The following is a 25,199-nucleotide window of genomic DNA, read 5'->3' on the forward strand; positions in this document are numbered from 1 at the left end:
TATATGGTATAATATCGTGAATCTTCTTCTATAACTACAGATCTCTAACAAATTCTCATTGCAAACTTTATATGTTATAATATCGTGAATCTCAAACTGAAGATAAAAATCTCTAACAAGTTCACAGTGCACACTTTATATGGTATAATATCGTGAATCTTCTTCTATAACTACAGATCTCTAACAAATTCTCATTGCAAACTTTATATGTTATAATATCGTGAATCTCAAACTGAAGATAAAAATCTCTAACAAGTTCACAGTGCACACTTTATATGGTATAATATCGTGAATCTTCTTCTATAACTACAGATCTCTAACAAATTCTCATTGCAAACTTTATATGTTATAATATCGTGAATCTCAAACTGAAGATAAAAATCTCTAACAAGTTCACAGTGCACACTTTATATGGTATAATATCGTGAATCTTCTTCTATAACTACAGATCTCTAACAAATTCTCATTGCAAACTTTATATGTTATAATATCGTGAATCTCAAACTGAAGATAAAAATCTCTAACAAGTTCACAGTGCACACTTTATATGGTATAATATCGTGAATCTTCTTCTATAACTACAGATCTCTAACAAATTCTCATTGCAAACTTTATATGTTATAATATCGTGAATCTCAAACTGAAGATAAAAATCTCTAACAAGTTCACAGTGCACACTTTATATGGTATAATATCGTGAATCTTCTTCTATAACTACGGATCTCAAACAAATTCTCATTGCAAACTTTATATGTTATAATATCGTGAATCTCAAACTGAAGATAAAAATCTCTAACAAGTTCACAGTGCACACTTTATATGGTATAATATCGTGAATCTTCTTCTATAACTACAGATCTCTAACAAATTCTCATTGCAAACTTTATATGTTATAATATCGTGAATCTCAAACTGAAGATAAAAATCTCTAACAAGTTCACAGTGCACACTTTATATGGTATAATATCGTGAATCTTCTTCTATAACTACAGATCTCTAACAAATTCTCATTGCAAACTTTATATGTTATAATATCGTGAATCTCAAACTGAAGATAAAAATCTCTAACAAGTTCACAGTGCACACTTTATATGGTATAATATCGTGAATCTTCTTCTATAACTACAGATCTCTAACAAATTCTCATTGCAAACTTTATATGTTATAATATCGTGAATCTCAAACTGAAGATAAAAATCTCTAACAAGTTCACAGTGCACACTTTATATGGTATAATATCGTGAATCTTCTTCTATAACTACAGATCTCTAACAAATTCTCATTGCAAACTTTATATGTTATAATATCGTGAATCTCAAACTGAAGATAAAAATCTCTAACAAGTTCACAGTGCACACTTTATATGGTATAATATCGTGAATCTTCTTCTATAACTACAGATCTCTAACAAATTCTCATTGCAAACTTTATATGTTATAATATCGTGAATCTCAAACTGAAGATAAAAATCTCTAACAAGTTCACAGTGCACACTTTATATGGTATAATATCGTGAATCTTCTTCTATAACTACAGATCTCTAACAAATTCTCATTGCAAACTTTATATGTTATAATATCGTGAATCTCAAACTGAAGATAAAAATCTCTAACAAGTTCACAGTGCACACTTTATATGGTATAATATCGTGAATCTTCTTCTATAACTACGGATCTCTAACAAATTCTCAGTGCACTCTTTATATGGTATTTTATCGTGAATCTCAAACGATAGATTATTAGATAAAGATCTCTAACTAATTAACATTGCACAGTTTACATGGTATAATATCGTGAATCTCCTTCTTTAACTAAGAATCCCTTACAAATTCACAGTGAACACTTTATATGATATAATATCGTGAATCTCAAACTGAAGATAAAGATCTCTAACAAATTCACATTGCACATTTTACATGTTATAGTATCGTGAATCTAAAACTGGAGATAAGAACCTCTAACAAATTCTCATTGGACACTTTATTTGGTATTCTATCGTGAATTTTAAACTGTAGACAAGGATCTCTAACAAATTCACAGTGTATATTTTATATGGTATAAAATAGTGAATCTGAAACTGTAGATAAAGATCTCTAACAAATTTGCATTGCACACTTCATATTGTATACTATCGTGAATCTCCTTCTATAACTAATTAGGACATGTAACAAATTCACAGTGCACACTTTATTTGGTATAATATCGTGAATCTCCTATAACTACGGATCTCAAACAAATTCACAGTGTACACTTTATATGGTATAATATCGTGAATTTCAAACTGTAGACAAGGATCTCTAACAAATTCACAGTGCACGCTTTATGTGGTATAATATCGTGAATCTCCTACTATAACTAAGGATCTCTAACAAATTCAAAGTGCACACTTTATATGGTATAATATTGTGAATCTCAAACTGTAGATGAAGACTTCTAACAAGGTCACAGTGCAAACTTTATATGGTATGATATCGTGAATCTCCTACAGTAACTAATGATTTCTAACACATTTACAGTGCACACTTTCCGTAGTATAATATTGCAAATCTCCTACTATTATTAAGATCTCAAACGAGTTCAAATTGGCTCATTGCACACTGTCCATGGTATAATATCGTAAATCTAAACCTGTAACTTAGGATGTTTAACAAATTCAAAGTGCTCACTTTACATAGTATGATATCGTGAATCTCCAACTGTAACTAAAGATCTCTTATAACTTCACAGTGCTAACTTTACATAGTATAATATCGTGAACCTCCATCTGTTACAAAGGATCTCTGACGTGTTCCAGTGTGTACTTTACATGGTATACTATCATGAATCTCCTATTGTAACTTATGATCTCTAAGAAATTCACAGTGCACACTTTCAAAGTATAATATCGAGAATGTCCATTTGTAACAAAGGATCTTTAATAAATTTACAGATCACACTTTACATGGTATAATATCGCGAATCTCCAACTGTAACAAAGGTTCTCTTACAATTCACAGTTCACGCTTTAAATGGTATAATATCGTGAATTTACTACTGTGACTAAGGATCTCTAACAAATTAAGATCGCACACTTTACATGGTATATTATCGTGAAACTCCAAAATAGAAACGATAATTTCCATCTGTAACTAAGGATGCACATGGGCGATTTCTAACAAGTTCACAGTGAAAACTTTACATAATATAAATAGTAACTATAACTTTCAATCTGTAACTAAGGATGCACATAGGCGACCTCTAACAAGTTCACAGTGAAAACTTTACATAATATTGATAGCAACGATAGTTTTAATCTGTAACTAAGGATGCACATGGGCGACTCTAATAAGTTCACAGTGAAAACTTTACATAATATTGATAGTAACGATAGTTTTAATCTGTAACTAAGGATGCACATGGGCGATCTCTAACAAGTTCACAGTGAAAACTTTACATAATATTGATAGTAACGATAGTTTCAATCTGTAACTATGGATGCACATGGGCGACCTCTAACAAGTTCACAGTGAAAACTTTACATAATATAAATAGTAACTATAATTTTCAATCTGTAACTAAGGATGCACATAGGCGATCTCTAACAAGTTCACAGTGAAAAATTTACATCATATGAATAGTAACGATAGTTTTAATCTGTAACTATGGATGCACATGGGCAATCTCTAACAAGTTCACAGTGAAAACTTTACATAATATTGATAGTAACGATAGTTTTAATCTGTAACTAAGGATGCACATAGGCGATCTCTAACAAGTTCACAGTGAAAACTTTACATATTCTAATGCAATTTGGATGTAACAATTTTTATCATTGGCTAAAAGTTGCCGTCAAATCCACAGTTGACCAGGCGTAACTAAGGAGGGACCCGCCATTTTGATTTGATGAATCAATAAATGTTCGATTACTACTATATAATCGAAAATAAAACAACACCTACCTCAAATTCGCCGTTTTAATGTTATTTTATTCGAATTTGAAGGGAACAAGTAACGTCATAACCTCCAGTTTGTAAGTTTTCATTTGTATGACGTCACGTTCAGCCATGACGTCTTTGTGAGAAAATCATTCATGAAGTTTCGCGGATTTTTTTTATTTGTCAAATTTATACCTTTTTAAAAGTTTTATCGTATTATTTCTTTTTGTTATGCATTAGAATCGGAATAACAGTACTGTGGTTGACGAGTTGCCACCGTCAATTTTGATTTGACGGTCGCAAATCTCCGTTTTACTGTCTCCGCTACGCGTCGTCAGTAAAACTGCATTTGCGACCGTCAAATCTACAATTGACGGTGGCAACTCTTCAACTACAGTACTGTTATTCCTTAAATATAAATAGTAGGCGATTTTTAACAAGTTCACAGCGTAAAGGAAATTATCATTTTACTGTGAATGACTTACCTTAAATGGTATTCGATTAGTTCATAAAAAAATGTTATATAATAAGATACTTACAATTTCACAAAAAAGTTAAAAATCTCTGTCATAAGAAAAAAAATCCTTGTTACTCAACGAAGGACCGTCCGACCCTCGTGGCAGTGTGAGAGGGAATGACTGCATGCACATTCCCGCCGCTATATTTATTTACCACAAAGACTGTGACGTCGACAAACGTCGCTAGCCGACGGCTTTTTTCTACCTTGACAAATATTATGCGCTTGGGAAAATAATCCTCGAAACCTATGAGTTTTAACCGTTACTCGAACGTATTGCATGGTTATCTAAATAAACATATCATGAATAATTACTGGTAATTCACATTCTATTTGTAGTTTGATTTTTCATCTTGTCAAAAGACATCTTTTAATATCAGCAACGTGGACGTGATAGAGAACACCCAAAACGTTCTCACGGCATACGATATGAAACATGGCGGAATGAGAAAACTGTGCTTCCTAGAGCTTTTAAAATAAACATAATCCATTCAATACAACTTTGTTACATGTATGGAAAGAGAAATATAAATAACCGTTTCGAAATTTGAAATTGAACACTAATAAATAGTTTTTCAGTAGTTTTTATCTTTGTGTTTTTAGTGAAGAAGTGTGCTTATTTCGTATGATGATAACACTATGCACCATTTTAAAGCAACAACACTGGTTTGATATGATCTGATATGGGTCACAATATTAGTCTGCATGGACACCCATTCAATGAACAGTGTCGAGAGGTTTGTTTTGTATTTTTGGTTGTTTTTGTTTTGTTTTTTGTTGTTGTATATGTTTCATTAGATTCCGTAATTTTTATTGACACGGAGCAATCGCGATGCATTTGCAAAACAATATTACATTTACAATATAATCGGCAGCATCTGTGACTGTCAGACTTTGCTCTAAATGACAAAAAGAAAAACGATGCATATGAAAAAACTAGGCGCTAAAAATATATTTCCACCATAACACTGTGGTCGTGTCCTTGGGGTGTTACGTAAGTGGCCAAATCTATCTTGTGTATAGAGAAACTATTCTTGGATGTGATGCGTGAATCCGCATAATTTGCCCTGGGTTTAAGACGTTGTTTCATTGGCAATCATACCACATCTCCTTATTTTATATCATATTCTAGATTTTTGACTCCCATATCGATATTTGAATAATATATATATATTGTGGATATCTTAATAAAAAGTTTAAAAAAAAAAAAAAAAAATCCGAAAAAAAAACGAAATTCTTAAAGCTACAGTTGAAATAAAAGTAGAAAATAAGGTTAATAGTACAAGGAACAACTGTATCTACGGGAATTGAATAAAATTGGAAAATTTAGTGTACAAAATCTAGCTAGAATCTGGGACATGGAAAACGAACGTCTTCAAGTTTTGATATACACAATGTATATAATATACATATATAACGTAGTTTTCAATTTAGACTCGTTTATAATATATATATATATATATATTGGAAATTCAGAAAATCTTACATATCTCCCCAAACTATTCCAACCATGAATGATAGCTAACCAAGGCGAAAATCGGGATCGATTTTATGGTAAAAAATCTTCCAATTGTTAACACCACTTAGGCCTACCACTGAAAAAACGACACCATTCCGTCGCAAGCAAACAAAAAAGTAATTTAAAAGAGTGACGAATCGCAAGGAATATAGTGCGCATTTTGAGCATTTCGTCGCAGGCAAGACAATAAAAATTCATGAAGTCGGAAAAAAAATGCGTTATAACAAGAATCTTACTATACAAATCCTGGGTAATGACAAAAGAAAGCTAACACAAACGAATAATCGAAGTAATCAAAAGATAGCAGCACCCAAATAACCCAACAAGTTAGCATCAACATTTGGGATTGAGCGTAACTGACGAGTCTCGTGTAGACGAAACATTCGTCTTACATTGTATATTATAACCATTGTATCTTTGGTTGCTCGACTAAAGGAATTCGTGGAGGTGCTCGTGGGTGGTTAAACAGTGCGTATTGGCATTCTGTGATGACACAAATGATGTAAGGAGAATTTGATTGTCTTTTATCAATGTTTATGACATAACGCTATTTCATTGCGTTTTTTTTCAAGGATTTGTATAGTTATATATATCTATACAAATCCTTGGTTTTTTGTTGCTGGGTTTTTTCCATTACGTTCTCTGCATGGATGTTGTTCAACTGAGTTGACTTTTTTAAAATAAAAACGAAGTTTGATTGTTTCTTGTACAGAGCAATAGTGGATTGTTGTAAAATTTCAAACGAAAACATTTACATCACTAAAAATCAGGAATTGGAAAGAAGCAATCACATTACCATAACAGTGAGAAACAATAGAAAATGTTTTAAAAATAAATCTTTTTTTTTTGGTAAACACAAAAAGACTATCACGAATGCATGAGGTTTTGTTAAATGTTTTAAATAAGGTGATCTGTTTAGTAAGCAATCGGCAATAATCTCATCAAAAACAAATTTTAGTGAGAAATTAAACATAATTTTACAATTTTGAAGGACAGTAAAGCAACAAACAATCAATCCAAGGTCAGTGTATGATGAACTCTTTAATGAGCAATCAATTATCATCTTACCCACTTTAAAGAGGTACGAATGATACCAGAGGGACAGTCAATCTAATAAATCGAAAATAAACAATGAAACGTCGCACGCTACTGGTGTTACTTTGGTGAAATCACGGACAAGACACATTCATAATGTTAATTTTTAAACAAAAACAATGATATTATAAAGTGTTGTATATCATTTTAAAGCTTTTAAACTCTTCTTTCAGATTATTGCAATTTTGTATATGTAACAGACCATTTTCATTAATTAAAACTCAATAAAACATTTATTTTGCAACATGATTTCCTTGTCCCGCGTTAAACTTTTAGTTTTGTGAAATTCTGAATACCGTAAAAAACATGTGATCTTTTTTACCAAACGATATAAAAGTTTGTATAGAACAAGGAATATATAAGTGGGCGATGACGTAATGTCGATTTCTCTCTCTCGATAAGACGGAAATATAAGAGAAGAGATCAAGATGATACAAATTATGTGTCCCATGCACGAAAGGTTGCCGTAATTTTTTTTAAATTGTCCCAAAAAAGAGAATTCCAGAGCAATCCCCATGTCGAAAGTAAATAATTCTTATACTTATATTTTGTACAAAGATCACACTTTAGCCTCGTGCAATAAACAGGAATTTTTAAAACAAATTCTTTTTACTCGAGTTGATTAGCAATGTCCGACATTTTGTCCCCTTCGAACAATATTAAACGTAGGGTAACGTTTTCTGTTTTTTCATGATGTTTATTTCATACAGTGCCATTTGCTACATAAAAAACTTTGTAATAGATAAAAGTACAAAAATTTATCTCTTTTTAGCTCACCTGGCCCAAAGGGCCAAGTGAGCTTTTCTCATCACTTGGCGTCCGGCGTCCGTCGTCCGTCGTCCGTCGTCCGTCGTCCGTCGTCCGTCGTCCGTCGTCGTCCGGCGTTAGCTTTTACAAAAATCTTCTCCTCTGAAACTACTGGGCCAAAACAAACCAAACTTGGCCACAATCATCATTGGGGTATCTAGTTTAAAAAATGTGTGGCGTGACCCGGTCATCCAACCAAGATGGCCGCCACGGCTAAAAATAGAACATAGGGGTAAAATGCAGTTTTTGGCTTATAACTCAAAAACCAAAGCATTTAGAGGAAATCTGACATGGGGTATAAATGTTTATCAGGTCAAGATCTATCTGCCCTGAAATTTTCAGATGAATCGTTTAACCTGTTGTTGGGTTGCTGCCCCTGAATTGGTAATTTTGAGGAAATTTTGCTGTTTTTGGTTATTATCTTGAATATTATTATAGATAGAGATAAACTGTAAACAGTAATAATGTTCAGCAAAGTTAGATTTACAAATAAGTCAACATGACCGAAATGGTCAGTTGACCCCTTTAGGAGTTATTGCCCTTTATAGTCGATTTTTTTCCCATTTTTCATAAATCTAAGTAATCTTTTACAAAAATCTTCTCCTCTGAAACTACTGAGCCAAATTAATCCAAACTTGGCCACAATCATCTTTGGGGTATTTAGTTTAAAAAATGTGTGGCGTGACCCGGTCAACCAACCAAGATGGCCGCCACGGCTAAAAATAGAACATAGGGGTAAAATGCAGTTTTTGGCTTATAACTCAAAAACCAAAGCATTTTGAGGAACTTTGACATGGGATAAAAATGTTTTTTAGGTCAATATCTATCTGCCCTGAAATTTTCAGATGAATTGGACAATCGGTTGTTGGCTTGCTGCCCTCCAATTGGTAATTTTTAAAGAAATTTTGCCGTTTTTGGTTATTATCTTGAATACTATTATAGATAGAGATAAACTGTAAACAGCAATAATGTTCAGCAAAGTAAGATCTACAAATAAGTCAACATGACCTAAATGGTCAATTGACCCCTTAAGGAGTTATTGCCCTTTATAGTCAATTTTTAACAATTTTCATGAATTCGGTAATTTTATGTAAATTTTTACCAAATATTTTTCTCTGTTACTAATGGGCAAGGTTCATTATAGATATAATTGTAAGAAGCAAGAATGTTCAGTAAAGTAAGAACTTCAAACACATCACCATCACCAAAATACAATTTTGTCATGAATCCATTTGTGTCCTTTGTTTAATATGCACATAGACCAAGGTGAGCGACACAGGCTCTTTAGAGCCTCTAGTTTTATATTAAATTCCCATAAATTAAATCTAATATACGAGATATCAGATAAAACTAAAATGTCCGATACAATGTCCCCACATGCGATTTTGACCTTATTTAATAAAGTAAGCTTCTTACGTTCCGTCTAGTTGTCATGCCTGCGGTTTTCACAGACGATTTGGAATACGGCTATTTTAATTTGTTGCTTAATAAGAAAACTTTAAAATCAATGTTTTATTTTGAAGCTCTACCAATTCACAAAGAAGGGGTGGGGAGAGAGATTTCCTCGCGGATCTGAAGTGTTACCGGACTATAATAGTCGGATCTGCTATAATACAAATTAATAGAAAAAAACAGCTATAATAATTGTTCCCGCTATATATAATTCCCTTGCATATATTTGTGCAGAACTGCCATGCTAGATATGCCGTAGTCCTTTTGCCTTGACATTATGGAGTGCAAAAATGAATGCATTTGCAGTGCATAATTATTTCATAAAAAAAAAAGCGATTGCCCTTATAATTAAAATGTATATAATTAAATGGTTTCAATTCAAGTTACTTTTTTATTTTTGATTTGTTAATAAAACTAAAGCTTAACATATTTTATCTAAGAAAAAAAATCCTTCTTAGGGAAAAAATCAATCCTTTAAAATTTATTGTAAAAAGCCATCTGAACAACATGCATTCCAACGTTTTTATTTTGTCTTACGTCTTTGAGTGTGTAACGTTAGGTGACACCAGTATCGTGCGACGTTTCTATGCAATGGCTAAAAATGAAAAAGACCAACAGACAAACAATAGCATACATGACACAACATAGAAAACTAAAGAATAAACAACAGGAACCCCACAAAACTAGGGGTGACCTCAGGTGCTCTGTAAGGGTAAGCAGATCCTGCTCCATATGTGGCACCCGTCCTGTTGCTTAATGTGATAACAAATCCGGTAAATTGTCTAATTCAGTAGGTCACATTCATGAAAGGGAAGAGGATTGTAGTTACGACGCAAGGAACATATCTAATATCATTTGTGAAACGGTTATTCCATAACAGTCAACTAACTTGTGATGGCTTACGTAAAATTTACGAAGTGATGATTTCAACTTCACCATTTGGAACTCTTGATTTATTTAACTACAGTGTACTATGGTGAATTGTTTAAACAGCAACCAAATTGAATCCTGATCAGAGCTGTTTGATAAGTCATACAGCTTTTTTGACTGTGGAGAGTGTATGGTGAGCAAATTAGTCCATCTTCTATTGAAGCATAGGAAATCTGTTTAGTAAAACCACCTCATTTTACCAGCGAAACGGGAAAGCAAATTACAGAGAGTCAAAAACAGATGTAAAAATAAAAAGTGTAAGATCAATTCAAATTACCTTAAAGTAACAGATCAGGATTAAAATATACTTTACTTTTTGCCTTGAAATCCTTCACTAGAAGTTTTGAGAAGATATGTTGGTGGGTCAGTGGATGAAATGGTGTTTTTCTGACTATTTCTGCATACTATAACATGGGATATTTTAGAATGAACATGGAAGCTGATTTCTACATTAGACCTATCAAGTAACAACTAGAAAAAGAAATTAGGTTTTTGTGAAAAGACTAATTCAACTATATAGAATAGACCATTGGTTTTTCTATTTGAAATTTGAATGGTATTACACTAGTATTTTCTTAGGTCCATTATAGCTCGCTGTTCAATGTAAGCAAAGGCTCCATGTTGAAAGCCATACTTTGAGCTATAATGGTTTACTTTTTACAAATTGTGACTTGGATGGAGATTTGTCTCATACCACATCTTCTAATATCTTAGAAAAATATTCTCATCCCAGCTTTGTTAAAAGGAACTCACTTGTTAATTGAAAGACATATTTTTTCATATTTTTATTTGGCAATAAATAGTTTCTACTATTTGTTATTCACGGATATCACATGAGATGTAACAATAAGATGTATAAAAAATATTTTCTTTTACGTCATATAAATATCTAGTAAAGAACACTTGTAATATTTCCCTGCTCCAAAAATAATTAATTAACAAATAAACAATCATGGGCAGGAAAAACAATCTTGCTAACTTTTCAATAAAGCACTATTTGGACTTCCATTAATCACTTTTTTTTCACCATTCTTACACCTTCACAGAATACTGCTAAGAAAAAGAAGTATTTCTATATTTTTAGAATTTGATACTGCTTTTGCCATGACAACGCAGAAATAATATGATTTTATGTTTTATTAAACGGTTATTTTTTCATGTAATTTTCAAATATATATGTATATAACTGTCTTTCCTGTCCATGAATTGGCACACAGAGAACTAGTAATCACAAAACAAATGGATTTAGATATGACAAAAAAATTAAACTCCAAAATGGAACTTTTTTTAAAACAGAACACCTAAATGTAATGAAAATAAAATGTTACAGAATCTTATATATTTTTCTATTCACACCATATCTTATATTAATCAAAAGAAAGCAAAAATACAAAATGTATATAATATGTGATATAAATGGTTTGAGAGTCTACATGTGATTCCTAACAAACTATGTAGCATTTTGAAACAACTAAGTGTTACTGTGTAAAACCTTAAATCAACAATCAGAGATCACATTTAAAGGACACTTCTGTATAAAATATTATTGATTTTAATTTGGCATATGTGAAATGCTGTGTAAATTGAAAATTCGTCAATATCAAAGGCTTTTAAACGATATTCTTTGGCTAACAGATTTCTTAATAGTCAGAACTTCAATGTTGTATATTATAAACTTATTCACAAAGTGTTGAAATGTTTTCAGTGCAAATAACTTTAGTTAAACCACAATTGAAGTCAAAATGTAGTATTTTCATTTGAGTTTTAAAAATTGAATAAAATATCATACAAAGGGAGATAATTCTAAAATCACAGTTTTAGCTTTATTGTATCAATTCTTAACATTCGTCAAACATTCACAAAATAAAATAAAAAATAATCAATTAATAAATATCTAAGATATTTGGAAAGATATATATGAAAAATCTTTAAAGGAAACACAAACCATACATGACTAAAGAGACCCCCCCTAATAATTTCAAATGGAGTTAAATTTCATTTCAAATTTTTACTTTATTAAAAATCAATCAAACAATAAATCAACTAGAACAAAAGGCAAGATAATATTTGAGCTATATAATACTACTGTATTAAATTACTAATTAACAAAACAATGCTTTAAAAATATTTAAGACAGTGTAAAACAAAACTTATTAGGCAGAAAAGAAGATTTCACATTACAAAAGGCCATTTGTTTAATTGTTTCGTTGTATTCAACTTTGTAGGCACAATATTTTTTTATTTTTTTTATTAAATATATAACTTGTTCATACTTCATACAAAAGTGCATATTTATAATCATAGTTTTAATTTAATGATGGATTTAACTTGAGTGTTATACTTTATAAGTATTAGCAATGTTGAATTTATATAACTTCTATCAAATACATGTATGGAATTTCCATAAACTAAGTATCTTATTTTTCAAGTTGAACTTTATAAGGAACATTTCATGCAACTGTTATTCTAAAACTTTGGACATTCATGTCTTTATTTTGCGGGAACATGTAGAATCTACATATTTTATGCCGTTGTCATACTAATGCATACAAAACTATCTTTTATTTCGTAATAAAATGATATGGCTTATAAATAGAATATATTTTCAAACTTTGCTATTAGTATAAACTGCAATGATAAATTCTTGTTAAAAACTCTTCTATGACTAGATTCTAATATTTGTTGTCTTCTAATTTTTAGATTTAGCATGAGATTCACAAATATAAATCAGTCAACAACCATATTTTGAATGAGAACACATACACGCACAATCTATTATAAAACATACCAACACATTCATTTAAACATAACAAGTTTTGTAAATAAATATGAACGTCTACAAAAATCTATAACAATAATGGCAGGCAAAATGCTATGACTGAATTTGGCAATACAGATGACATTGTGTAGTTATAGTACCCATTACCTATTCAGCCGTGGTAAACATCCAGGACAAAAATAGAACAGACATTCAACATGCTCAATCACATATATATTCATTAAACAGTCAGTTAAAGCTCTAATAACATAATGTTGCATTTTCTTGAGAGAAAAAAAATGTGGCACTATTAATTGACTTGTGGTCAATAGACCTGAATTCAAATTCTTCACTTCTTTTTCTTTTTTCCTTTTTTTCCTTTTTTACCCTTTGGTGCCTCAGGCCACCCAAAGCCACGTTTTTCTAATGCATCAGGTGCATCATGTGCAATAAAATATAAATTCTCCATAGCAGGTCCACTCATAATATCTGGGGGTCCTTCTTTTTCACTCTTTCCTGATTTGGCTGAGGCTCTTGCTGATTTTTTGCCACTTTTCTTTCCAGATTTTTTACCTGATTTTTTACCCGATTTTTTCCCCCCACCCTTTTTCTTCCCTGGCTGAAATAATAAAAAAAGGTATTTGATTAAAGTATAATTTACAGAGATTTTTCACTTTTTCACAAATTGAACTGATTGCAATTTTCAAAAAACTCAAATGTCTCTGAGCAGACTGAATTACCTGTCATTGTATGTTTAACATTAGAGATCTTAAACTGATAAAATGTATGAAATGAGAATCATTCATAATTCAAAGTCCATTTCAATTTAATCTAGCTACAACATAACTTTCTCAAAGACCAAATATAAAACCATTCCCTTATATAGAAACATAAAAAGTAGACCAAAAAAATTTCCTTGAAATTGAGTGTTATGAAATTTGTGAAAATTGCTTACAAGTTATCATTACTAATTCAAGCCCAAACTAAATATAAATTCATCCTTTTACATAAAAACCAAAAAATCTTTGTCCAAAGTTTCTATCGTAGGTGTTTTGAACAGAATGACGTCAGGGCAAATGTATGGAGTCAAGTAATTACTAGACCTACTTTCCCTGTTGAAACCAAGGCAAAGACCAGGACAATTTTTGCAAGGAAGTATAAAATGGTTGCTTAATGAGTTTCAACATAACTAAGTACAAAAAACTTAGCATGTATTTTCAATTACTTAATAATAATATACAAATATCAGCACACTACATGTATCTACCAGAGCATAGCTAACATCTATGTTATTTGGTTTCTAGTTAGTGGTTGCCTCATTTGGCAATTATAGCACATCTTAAATTCTTATTTTCTTTAAAAAAAAAAATCAAAGATTGGCAAGTACATTAAGACTTCTTTTTCTTACCATTGTTCCTTTGACTGCTGTGTCAGACGGGATATGCATTGAACACTTGGTCTGTTGTCGAGACCATTAATTTTACATCCTTGTATTCACAATATCAAATGTCAAAAGCCAATATGGCTACCGTCATATATGCTGAAATGAAAAATAAAATACTAGTTATGCTAAATATATTATTGAATGATGAATCAAAAATTGAACATACAATAAAATCTATTATCCCATTTGGAAGTTTACACAACATATTAGTATTTGCCTTCAAAACTAATCTAACCAATTCACAAAAGAACTGTTTTGAAATCAAATTTTTATTTGGAATAAATAAAATGTGTTTTACCATAGATAGAGGAGACAATTTATTTGCCATCATGCTATTGAAATTAGATTTGTTTTGACGACAGGGTTGCTTATTTCTAACAATGCATATTTATTCCTAGTAATGATCATTGATATTTCTTTGAGAACAGCAAATGACAACTCATCCTTCAACAGAAATTAATTAAGGAATTCATTACCAAAATTGAGATATTATGTTCCACCAAAAGTCAATACATCCCAGTTTCAAAGAAGATTCAAACAATAATTTTGATTAATCTGGTATTATTAATGTGCATTCTGATAACATGAAACGATCCTCAGTTATTCCTTTCTTTTTGAACTTGACTCTGATTCCCTTTACACAGTGGGTCTTGTCATCCTTATTGCATTATATATATACAATTGTATTTGTAAATGTATTGAAAATTGATTTGAGGACATAAATTCACATCAGACATGAACTAACGCCTACAAAATCAGAATGATACATGTATGAACCTTTTAATAATAACCATAAATTAGCATCCATTGGTTACCAACCAAACTATATCTTAACAATATCTTAGCAATACTGTTGTACATGTCCAATCTGACTTTTATGAATCCATTTTTTTGTTAAGAATTAAAAGATCTCTGCCTTTCTGTTAAATTTTCCATTAAAATTTGTAAAGTCATATTTCTATCAATCATAAGAGGTTCAACGTTTAACAATCAATTTTCAACATCTATAAAAATTTCAATAACGAAAGATAAACATGCTACTGATATCGTAAATACCTTTTAACAACCAACCTTAACAATATTATACTATCCTTTAATAACTTGGCTATGTACGGAGATATTAAATATACATTAAAATCACAGCTTTTAGTTCAAACATGTCAACTTTCAAATTTGTTCGATTATCTATACCAATTAAAAATCTTAGCAATTTAAATTAATTTTTAAAGATCAATTTGATAAAAATTACATGGATGACAATATCAACATCTAATTATAACACAAAAAAATAACCTCAAGAAGTTTATACATTGTTAAATGATTTTTCATGACCACGTACCTGTTATAATGCTAACACCTTTTCAACAATATGTGACAATGTTAAAGGGCTGAGTTTTATACAAAAGACACCAGTCAATATTTTTATCTGCGGTGGGTTAACACAAACGTTGTTTCTAATTTGCTTTAAATGCTAAGTAATGGACTGTAACAAACAGACAAAAGATCTTGATAGGAGAATGTGTCGTTAAGTTGTTATGAAAAAATGTTTTTTTTTAATCTAAATATTTGAACTGAAAAAAGTAATACACATTACTTAGTTTTATAGTTTCTGAACAGATTCTAAAAATATTTTATAAAGAAAGAATGATCCCCTTGGATAGAAAAAATGGATTAAAATATAACAAGTTCATGATAGAAAATAAAGAAACTACATAAAAGAATTTTCAATATTTCTTTTGGCAGATCACTGTGTGTTTTATATGTATATATATTTTGTATAGATTTAGAAAACCCCATTTGACAACATAATCTAGCTTTGAAATGTCTGATCAATTTAATACATAGTATTATCTTGATTTTTTAATATGCATGTTTGTCACAAAAACAGTTTATGGCTTTATGAAAATTAAATACCAATGCACTGACTGATTCCTGCCTGGGCTGTGAGAATTATATATGGTTATATATATGCAAGGCAAACATGTTTAAAGTATCTTCTTTGATAGAATTTACAATCTTGAAACACGTTTTGTTAGTTTTTGAAATATCAATGAATGATTCATCCATTTATTAATTTTAAAATTAATATATATATATATATCAATGATGGTGATACATGGCTGTGTACATAATGTATATGCAACTCGTCTAAACATCAACCCAACAATGTTAGGTTGATGTTTAGACGAGTTGCATATATATATACATATATATATATCAGTCTAAAGATTTGCACAACGGTACTGATATAAGGGGTTAACAAACGAAACTGTTGTTATTAAATCATGTTGACAAATATTTCAGCTCAACAAATGAGCCGCCTTCTTCTTGTGTCACAAGTTTTACATCAGAATTGAACCCATGCTACTGTGATATCTTGACACCAAATCGCCTGCACTGCAGCCGTCCGGCTAGACCACACGACCACCTGGGCTCTCAAAAAAAGAGCTTTCACTGGCCGTGTGTTACCTTTCCACATCAGTTTTAATCTAGCGGCGTACTACAGTACATGATATATAAGGCATGAAGATGTTATTGTTACAGATCAGCTAAATTATCTATAGTAAAGGATCCTACAAATTAATGTAAGATACAGTCACAGAAAATAATTATATTTATAAGTACGTCTGAGTCAGTGACAACTCTACAACAGATGTATCAGTATTATCATGATTTTTTTATATGACTACAAAAAAAATCTCATTGGTGTAAAAAAAAGGAAATATTCTTTTGAAAAACTTAAAACATTTTCAACTGGAAACTCAATTGTAGTTATTTATTAATATCATGTCTCTGGGGTTTGTAAATAATTTGTATGAACTTCATCCAAAGTCAGTAATAATTGTTCAATGGCATGCTGCATGGTCCTAAAAATAATTTCCATATCTAAACTTTCTAAGAAAACATCCTCCTCAAATCAAAATACTTTTTTGTAACCCCCTGTTATCCTACTGACAACAGCGCGCGCAGCTTAATCTTGATAGAGTGCATGGTACTCATTTAATGCCAGCAAGTACATATAAGCTAACCAGTATTTGTAAAAAGTATTGAGCGTATTGAGTGATATGAATTAAACTAGTTTTAATGATAAAAGTCCCATTATTCAGGACAATATAAATGAAATTATCAAAATATACAAAATAACATTTGTAATCCTATAAAATTCTTGTTATTTTTTCAAAACTTTTGAAAGGAAAATGGTACCAATGTCATAAATGTTAAATGTATGAAAAGTCTAGAGAGAATTATTTCCCGCCAAATTTCCAATGGCTTAAACATATATATTTTCTACTTTTTTAGTTCCTTTATATACTATCAATTTATAATAGTCTTTTAAAAAGTTTAATTTAAAGAAACAGAGTTGCAAACTTCCTTAATAATGATCTTGACATCAATCTGATCATCAGAAACAACATATCAAACTAGAGGCTCTAAAGAGCCTGTGTCGCTCACCTTGGTCTATGTGAATATTAAACAAAGGACACAGATGGATTCTTCACAAAATTGTGTTTTGATGATGGTATCATGTGTTTGTACATCTTACTTTACTGAACATTCTTGCTGCTTACAATTATCTCTATCTATAACGAACTTGGCCCAGTAGTTTCAGTGGAAAATTGTTAAAAATGGACTGTAAAGGACAATAACTCCTTAGGGGGTCAATTGAACATTTCGGTCATGTTGACTTATTTGTATATCTTACTTTGCTGAACATTATTGCTATTTACAGTTTATCTCTATCTATAATAATCTTCAAGATAATAACCAAAAACAGCAAAATTTCCTAAAAATTACCAATTCAGGGGCAGCAACCCAACATCGGGTTGTCCGATTCATCTCAAAATTTCAGTCTAGATAGATTTTGACCTGATAAACAATTCAACCACTGTCAAAGTTAGCTCTTTATGCTTTGGTTTTTGAGTTATAAGCCAAAAACTGCATTTTCCCCCTATGTTCTATTTTTAAGCCATGGTGGCCATCTTGGTTGGTTGGCCGGGTCACCGGACACATTTTTTAAACTAGATACCCCAAGTTTGGTTTTATTTGGCCCAGTAGTTTCAAAGGAGAAGATTTTTGTAAAAGTTAACGACGACGGACGCCAAGTGATGGGAAAAGCTCACCTGGCTGTGGGCCAGGTTAGCTAAAAATTGGAAAACATACACATTTGTAGAATGTTTTATAAGATATTGAACAGAAAGGAAATAAAGTCTTAAAAGTGCCATTGTCCATTCAATAAAGGATTACAACACCTTTACAGCATGAGCGTAAAATAGTGAATATCAAACTTAAAACCCCAATTTTGTCATCAGTAACAACATTCATTTTGCACATGTATTAAACTTTAAGTTTGAATAGCATTAGTTGAAAAATTTAAACTTGTTGCATAGAAACAATACATGTACATATGTAAAAGCCATTTTCAAACTATTAATTACAGACAATATTTCCTAAGCTGCAAGCCGTGACCATATATGAGGGTATGGATGGGGGGGTCTGTTATTCTGTAAACATTTAATTTTCACCTCATTTTTCTCTAATCTTTAAAAAAATAACCACTTTTTTCTCTAATCTTCCAAAAATTAACCCTTTTATTCTCTAATCTTCTATTTTTTGGCTCATTATTCTCTAATCTTCATTTTTTAAGGGCATTATTCTTTAATCATTTAACCCCATCCAAACCCTCATATATATGTCATAAGAGTAAAATACATGACATAAAAATTGCACAGTGCAGCTAGCAACAGGATAGTTAACAGAATGGAATTTATAAAAAATTTCAAGCACAAGAATTTATGCAAATTCCATAATCAAAAATAATTCAAAGTTTAAATAATAGCCTGTATATATAACTAACTTACTTGAACAGAATATTAAAAACAACCCCTAATCAATTATAGTTACAGCTGTTGGTTGGATACTGCTGCACAAGAAAATGGGAAAAAAAGAAAAACACTACAATTATGTTCACTAAGTCTCATCACCATTAAGTTTATCATGTACCATTGTCTTATCAGGCCTTTTTTAGCTGACTATATGCTGTATGGGCTTTGCTCATTGTTGAAGGCTGTACGGTGACCTATAACTGTTAATGTTTGTGTCATTTTGGTCTTTTGTGGATATTTGTCTCATTGGCAATCCTACCACATCTTCTTTTTTTTATTATTAAAATCTGCAGTGTTTGTGACAGGCCAGTATGTATTAAAAATTGTCAGACCATACATGTACAATGTAGATACTGAAATATATTTTTTTGCAGACATGTATACATGTACTATTCTTAAATCCCTCTTCCAATGAACATGTACATAATATGTACATGTACATGTATTAGTAGCAGGATAGAATTAACTATTAAAGAGAATCCTTAAATTTGGATTGAAGGATGACACTAAGCACCTGACAATTTCAAAACAAAAAGGTTGAAAAAAAAACAATAACATTCTGGAGCTTTGCAGGTAAATATAACACCAGAGTGACCAGATTTGGATTAAACTCAAATATGTTATGGTAGAAGGATCAACAAGAGTGGGTGATAAACTCTTTGAGATTGTTCTATTTAATAATTTTTTTTTGCATACATTGCCAAAATGTACACACCAAAAGCAATCACATAAAATTTGCTCAAAACTAACAAAAGGGAGTTGTTAAATGAAAAAAAATATAAGTCAAATTTGTTCTTAATTTTAAAACAATATCTACATATGGATGGATTTATCTATAAACTTTTCAATAAACACATGGATGGCCCACTTCTTTTGAAAATTTTTGAATCGTTGCAAAATAAAATTATCAAATAGATATGATTTTCATAGACATATAAGATTACAAGCATTTACAATTATATACACAAACAAAAGTTACAATAACTAATGAAAATACTTGGACACTGTTTTCTGGGATTCTGGAGAAAACTCAAATAACATGAATAATGACAAACGACTATCCATTATTTTAATACAGAAATAAAGTACAAAAAAAAAAGGAAAAGAATTTAGCCAATCTTTTGAAGATTATGTTTTTAACCTGTTTTTTTTCAATATATTTTTTTATTTTGAATTTATAACAACTTTATAATAAAAGTTGTCAACAAAACACAAGTCTGACAATGTCTGAAATGTTAAAAATTGATAATTTCATGTAAAATGATCAAAACATTTAATGTAAAATGATCAAAACATTTAATGTAAAATGATCAAAATTATTTATTTCTTGTAAAATGATCAAAATTATTTATTTCTTGTAAAATGTTTAGAATTATTTAGTTAAACTGATAATCAATTTGAAATAATGTAAATGACATCTTTAATCATAATTCTTCTAGTAGCCCAAGTTTGTAGAGCCAATTCTAAAATGGGCTCAGTTGACAGGGTGTCCTTTTACAGATAGCCTCATATGGAATAGGGATATTGGGGTACTTGGCCTGGCTTATTTACATAAAACAGTAAAAATATTCGTTATTTCTTAAAGGAGCAAGACCACTTTTTTGCCCCAAAAATATAGCAGATTTACAAAATTGTTAAAAATGTACACTTTTAGTTATTTATTGGAAAGACGAATGCTTCTGCTACATATTAGCAATGTTATTTCAACTGATCGGGCGGAGCTAGGTTTTAATTTGCATAAGGACAGTCTATTTGAAGATGTGTGTGATAAAGATGATTGCCGTTATAATTATTCCTGATTTCTAATCACCTATCAGTGTCATCAAAGGAATTTACAAAAGAATTACTCGACACTTCATTGATGAGTTTATACTAATACACCTATCTATAGATGGACTGGTTTAAATTTATTATGAGCGAACTGGTTAAACTCCGCCCAGTCAAGCGAAATAAATCGAGTAATAAATATGGGCTTTTTTTTACAATAGAATGCACATGTATCAGTTTGCATCATTAAGTCATGCTAAATGACTAAAATCTTCACAATTTCTGCATTTTACATTGTAGTTAAATTTTTGACTGTTTTCGTCTTAAATGAAAGTGGCCGCATTCATGTTCATTCTTTGTACATGTATTGAATTGTAAGTTGTATTTTATGATAATATATAATATATAAAAAGGTTGAGAATGAACATGCATGCTGCCACTTTCATTTTTGACAAAAACCATCTGATAAGTGACATTTTTTGGCATATATTTGTTAGATTTTTCATATTAAAACTTGAATCGGAGCGTTTTTAACGTGTGAATCAGTTAAAAAATAAAAATTTCACATAAACTAATTGAATCAACTGAAATAGACACTGAAGTGTTTAAAAAGTGTCCAAAATCTTTCTCCAGATATTGCAGATAAACCAGATATTTGAGTCCAAAATCTGCCGTTACCGACCGTTACTCATATAACATTTGTCACTAACTGACAACCAGTAGCAAAGTTTCTGTCACAAAACAGTAAACCGCATTCCTTAAGGATGCTTCCCTCTCACATTGTAAGTTATCATAAAATATATAAAAGAAGATGTGGTATGATGATCAATGAGACAGCTCTCCACAAGAGACCAAAATGACAGTCAGCAGACACAGAAGATAACAATTATAGGTAACCGTACAGACTTCAACAATAGGTTAAGCCCATACCACATAGTCAGCTATAAAAGGCACCGAAATGACAATGTATGACAATGTAAAACAATTCAAACAAAAATCTAACAGCCTTATTTATTTTAAAAAAAAACGAAAAACAAATATGTAACACATAAACAAACCACAACAACTGAATATAAACAGGCTTCTGACTTAGGACAGGCACATACACCCATAATGTGGCGGGTTTAACATTTTAACTGGATCCCAACCCTCCCCTGTACTGGGACAGTGGTATATATATGATACAGAATACATGTATTATGTGTTCCTAACCAAGGATAAAAGAGGGGTCCAACTATATATATATATATGTCCCCATTCAAATGCATTGATTGTCCAAGCTAAGGGGGGGTTATAAACAGTACAACATTAGCATTTAAGAAGAATCCGGGTCCGTCTGCCCTGATTCTGTTCGCCCTAACACCTGTTTGCCCCGAGTCTGTTCGCCCTGATTTTATTTTTTAGTAAAGTGTTGCGTTGTGTGTATATATATACTTGAATGTGTTAAGTCTGTCTACAATTTCGCCGAATATTTACAATGTTTCATGTTTACTTGTCTAAAGCTAGCTGCTATACTAGGTTATAAGTTTCAGTACATTTTAGGACTACAAAATATTGTGACTTCAAGGTATTGAGGCTTTACCAGAGACATATAATGTATTATATGTCTCTGGCTTTATTTAGTTTGTATCTGTATGTAACTACGTAACTACTATGTAAATATATGTTTCTGTGAATTTCAGCACTACATTGTGTTTTTAATGTAAAACAACTGAAGACTAAATTACACCTCTGTATTTGTATGTAATTGAATATGTTGCAGTTTACAATATTCGCCGAATATTTATTTATGATGTATTCTGTGGAACTGCTATTAGGAAATAAGTTTCTCGGAATTTCAGCAAATATATTCTGTATTTAACTTTTAATAACCTACTGGATTGTGAAAATTATGAGGAGGCTAGAGAAAAACTCTGCTCAGCACTCTACTTCATAACAGAAAAACTAACACTTGAATCTGAAGTATTGTTAGCAACAACAGAAAATAATAATTACAAACATCACATAGAAGATATTCAACATTTGTTAGGGGTCTTTATTAAAGATACTAGAAGGTTCACAATATAGATAGTTAAGGTTTTATAAGGGTTAATAATTTATTCAATTTTATTTTAATTTTTTTTTGGTAATTAATTATTTAATTATTTATTTAGTTATATATATATATATTTTTTTTCTGCAGTGCCACATCATAAATACAAATGTACCAATGAGTTTTATACAAAAGTGACGTAAATTTACCAGTGTGATTCAAATTACAGAGAGATTAGGCAGCAACCATTTGATTATCTGGGGGGGGGCTATGAATTTTTTTTCTGTGCAAACTTTTTTTTTTCGCCCTTGGCGAAGAACAATCTATTTTTTTAGCGACAAACCGAAACACAATTTTTTTCTTTCACTTTTATCATTACATATAGTGGCAGCTGAGGGTGAAACAAACATTTTTTTCACCTAAAAATGGAAACAAACTTTTTTTTCCAAAAAAAACCATAGCCCCCCCCCCCCCCCCCCCAGAAAATCAAATGGTTGCTGCCTTATAGTGTCAAGTTGACATTTCTAAATTTTAATATATTTCGTTTATTGATGTAACATATCTTTACATATATCATAAATGAATATAGGGCGAACAAACCCAGGGCGAACGGACTTTAAGGGCGAACAAACTCAGTGCGAACATGAAATCAGGGCGAACGATCCCGATACCATTTAAGAATATATCGCAACAGAAGCTGGACATTGGTTTGTGATGCAAGTTTCTCGTTAAAAAAAAATGCTTATGCTAGCTTTTCCATTGCCAGTATAGGTTAGAACAGGGTTTCCGCTGGCGGTCGCCATTTTCACAATTTGCGAAAAAATAATAATTGTGGCGATTAAAATTCGTCATTGGCGAAAGAAATATATATAACGATTTATTTTCAGCCATCTTGTTTATTTACTTTTTTCGGGTTTCTCTGACTTTACCGATCAGACAATACTCGGAATTCACCTGGAACTCGTTTAGATTTTGACAGAAAATCGATAATCAACTGATTGCTTTCATAGCTATCGACATCAAAGGAATAATTAATAAAAGTATTGATTGTATGATATGACAAAATGATATGATTAAATGGCTTCTGTCACATGTCACAAAAGGGATTTATTTACCACTTTCCGACACGCCACATATTTGAAGCAAAAGTTTTACGCTTCCTCCCCTTCTTTAAATGATAGTCCAGAAAAGAACATTGACAAAAAATGTTCAAAATCAAGAAAGGTCTCTGATTTAAAACTTTATCATTTAACTTTCATATAGATCATTGATTTGAGTCTGTACTTCAAAGTCAATTCAGTGATACTTTTGTTTCAAGCATATAGTTTTAGTTATTTTCGATGGTCTAGAAATGAAAACTGTCATTATGAAGAAATCTTTTCAAAAGGTTGGCATGAGAGTAACCCTTCAATGTAATGACTACACCTTACAAGAGAGATCAATTCCAAGCGATACGATGCTTTGTTTTGTTGTGAAACCCACTTCTTATTTAGGGGGGGGAGGGGGTCTGGAAAAAAAATATTTTTTTGAAGAAAAATATATTTGTGTTACTTGGCGAAAAAAATAATAAAGTGGCGAAAAATATATTGTTTTGGCGAAAGAGGTGGCGAAAAAAATAATTGACCCAGGGGAAACCCTGGATTAGAATACCCAAAGATTCCTATAAAAAGGTTTATTTAAAAGACAGAGACAAGTGCTTGTGTCAAAAAGATGCTTATCAAGAAGTTCTGAGTTTTTTCGATTTATTCTATTTATGACAGCTATCTGGGTGAAATGAACAACTAAATTAGTAAACTTACTCTTCTTGAAATCATTGAAATTATACGATTGAGTGTTTAAATATCAATAAATCTAGAAAACATCGTCAAACTCCCGGTTTATAACCGAGTCATAGTTACCATGAGCAACAATATCCGGTTCCGTTCTAAATTCTAAATCAAAATTGTCTTTGAATTTAAAGAAATTATATTTCACATAAAATACCATTTTAGATCTAAATATGAAAGTCACGACAGAAAATATAAAATTTGATTTATTTTACATTTTATATGTTTAATTTGCGGACGAGATTATGAATTTATG

At 31.0% G+C, this 25,199-nt stretch overlaps 1 protein-coding gene across 3 annotated transcripts; it reads right to left on the minus strand.

Annotated features, from left to right (window-relative positions):
- Nucleotides 1–11,042: 11,042 nt before the first annotated feature.
- On the minus strand, nt 11,043–25,032 carry LOC134700319 (small lysine-rich protein 1-like). Of its 3 annotated transcripts, none has more exons than XM_063561668.1 (3): nt 24,917–25,032; nt 14,400–14,531; nt 11,043–13,610 (listed from the first exon to the last, which is right to left on the minus strand). In XM_063561668.1, the coding sequence occupies exons 2-3, from the start codon at nt 14,436–14,438 to the stop codon at nt 13,341–13,343; spliced, it is 309 nt and encodes a 102-aa protein (XP_063417738.1). In that variant the 5' UTR covers nt 14,439–14,531; nt 24,917–25,032; the 3' UTR covers nt 11,043–13,340. The 3 variants fall into 3 exon arrangements, with proteins under 3 accessions (XP_063417738.1, XP_063417739.1, XP_063417740.1); XM_063561669.1 differs by lacking the exon at nt 24,917–25,032 and adding an exon at nt 15,775–15,865; XM_063561670.1 differs by lacking the exon at nt 24,917–25,032 and adding an exon at nt 14,912–15,097.
- Nucleotides 25,033–25,199: the final 167 nt, after the last annotated feature.

The sequence above is a fragment of the Mytilus trossulus genome, unplaced genomic scaffold, assembly GCF_036588685.1.
Source record: "Mytilus trossulus isolate FHL-02 unplaced genomic scaffold, PNRI_Mtr1.1.1.hap1 h1tg000138l__unscaffolded, whole genome shotgun sequence".
Taxonomy (NCBI): domain Eukaryota; kingdom Metazoa; phylum Mollusca; class Bivalvia; order Mytilida; family Mytilidae; genus Mytilus; species Mytilus trossulus.

Bases quoted from the DNA above. Each gene is read 5' to 3' on its own strand.
- LOC134700319 (XM_063561668.1), bottom strand. From the start codon at position 14,438: ATGCATATCCCGTCTGACACAGCAGTCAAAGGAACAATG. The intron at 13,611-14,399 runs GTAAGAAAAAGA...TTATTATTTCAG, and splicing joins CAGCAGTCAAAGGAACAATG to CCAGGGAAGAAAAAGGGTGG.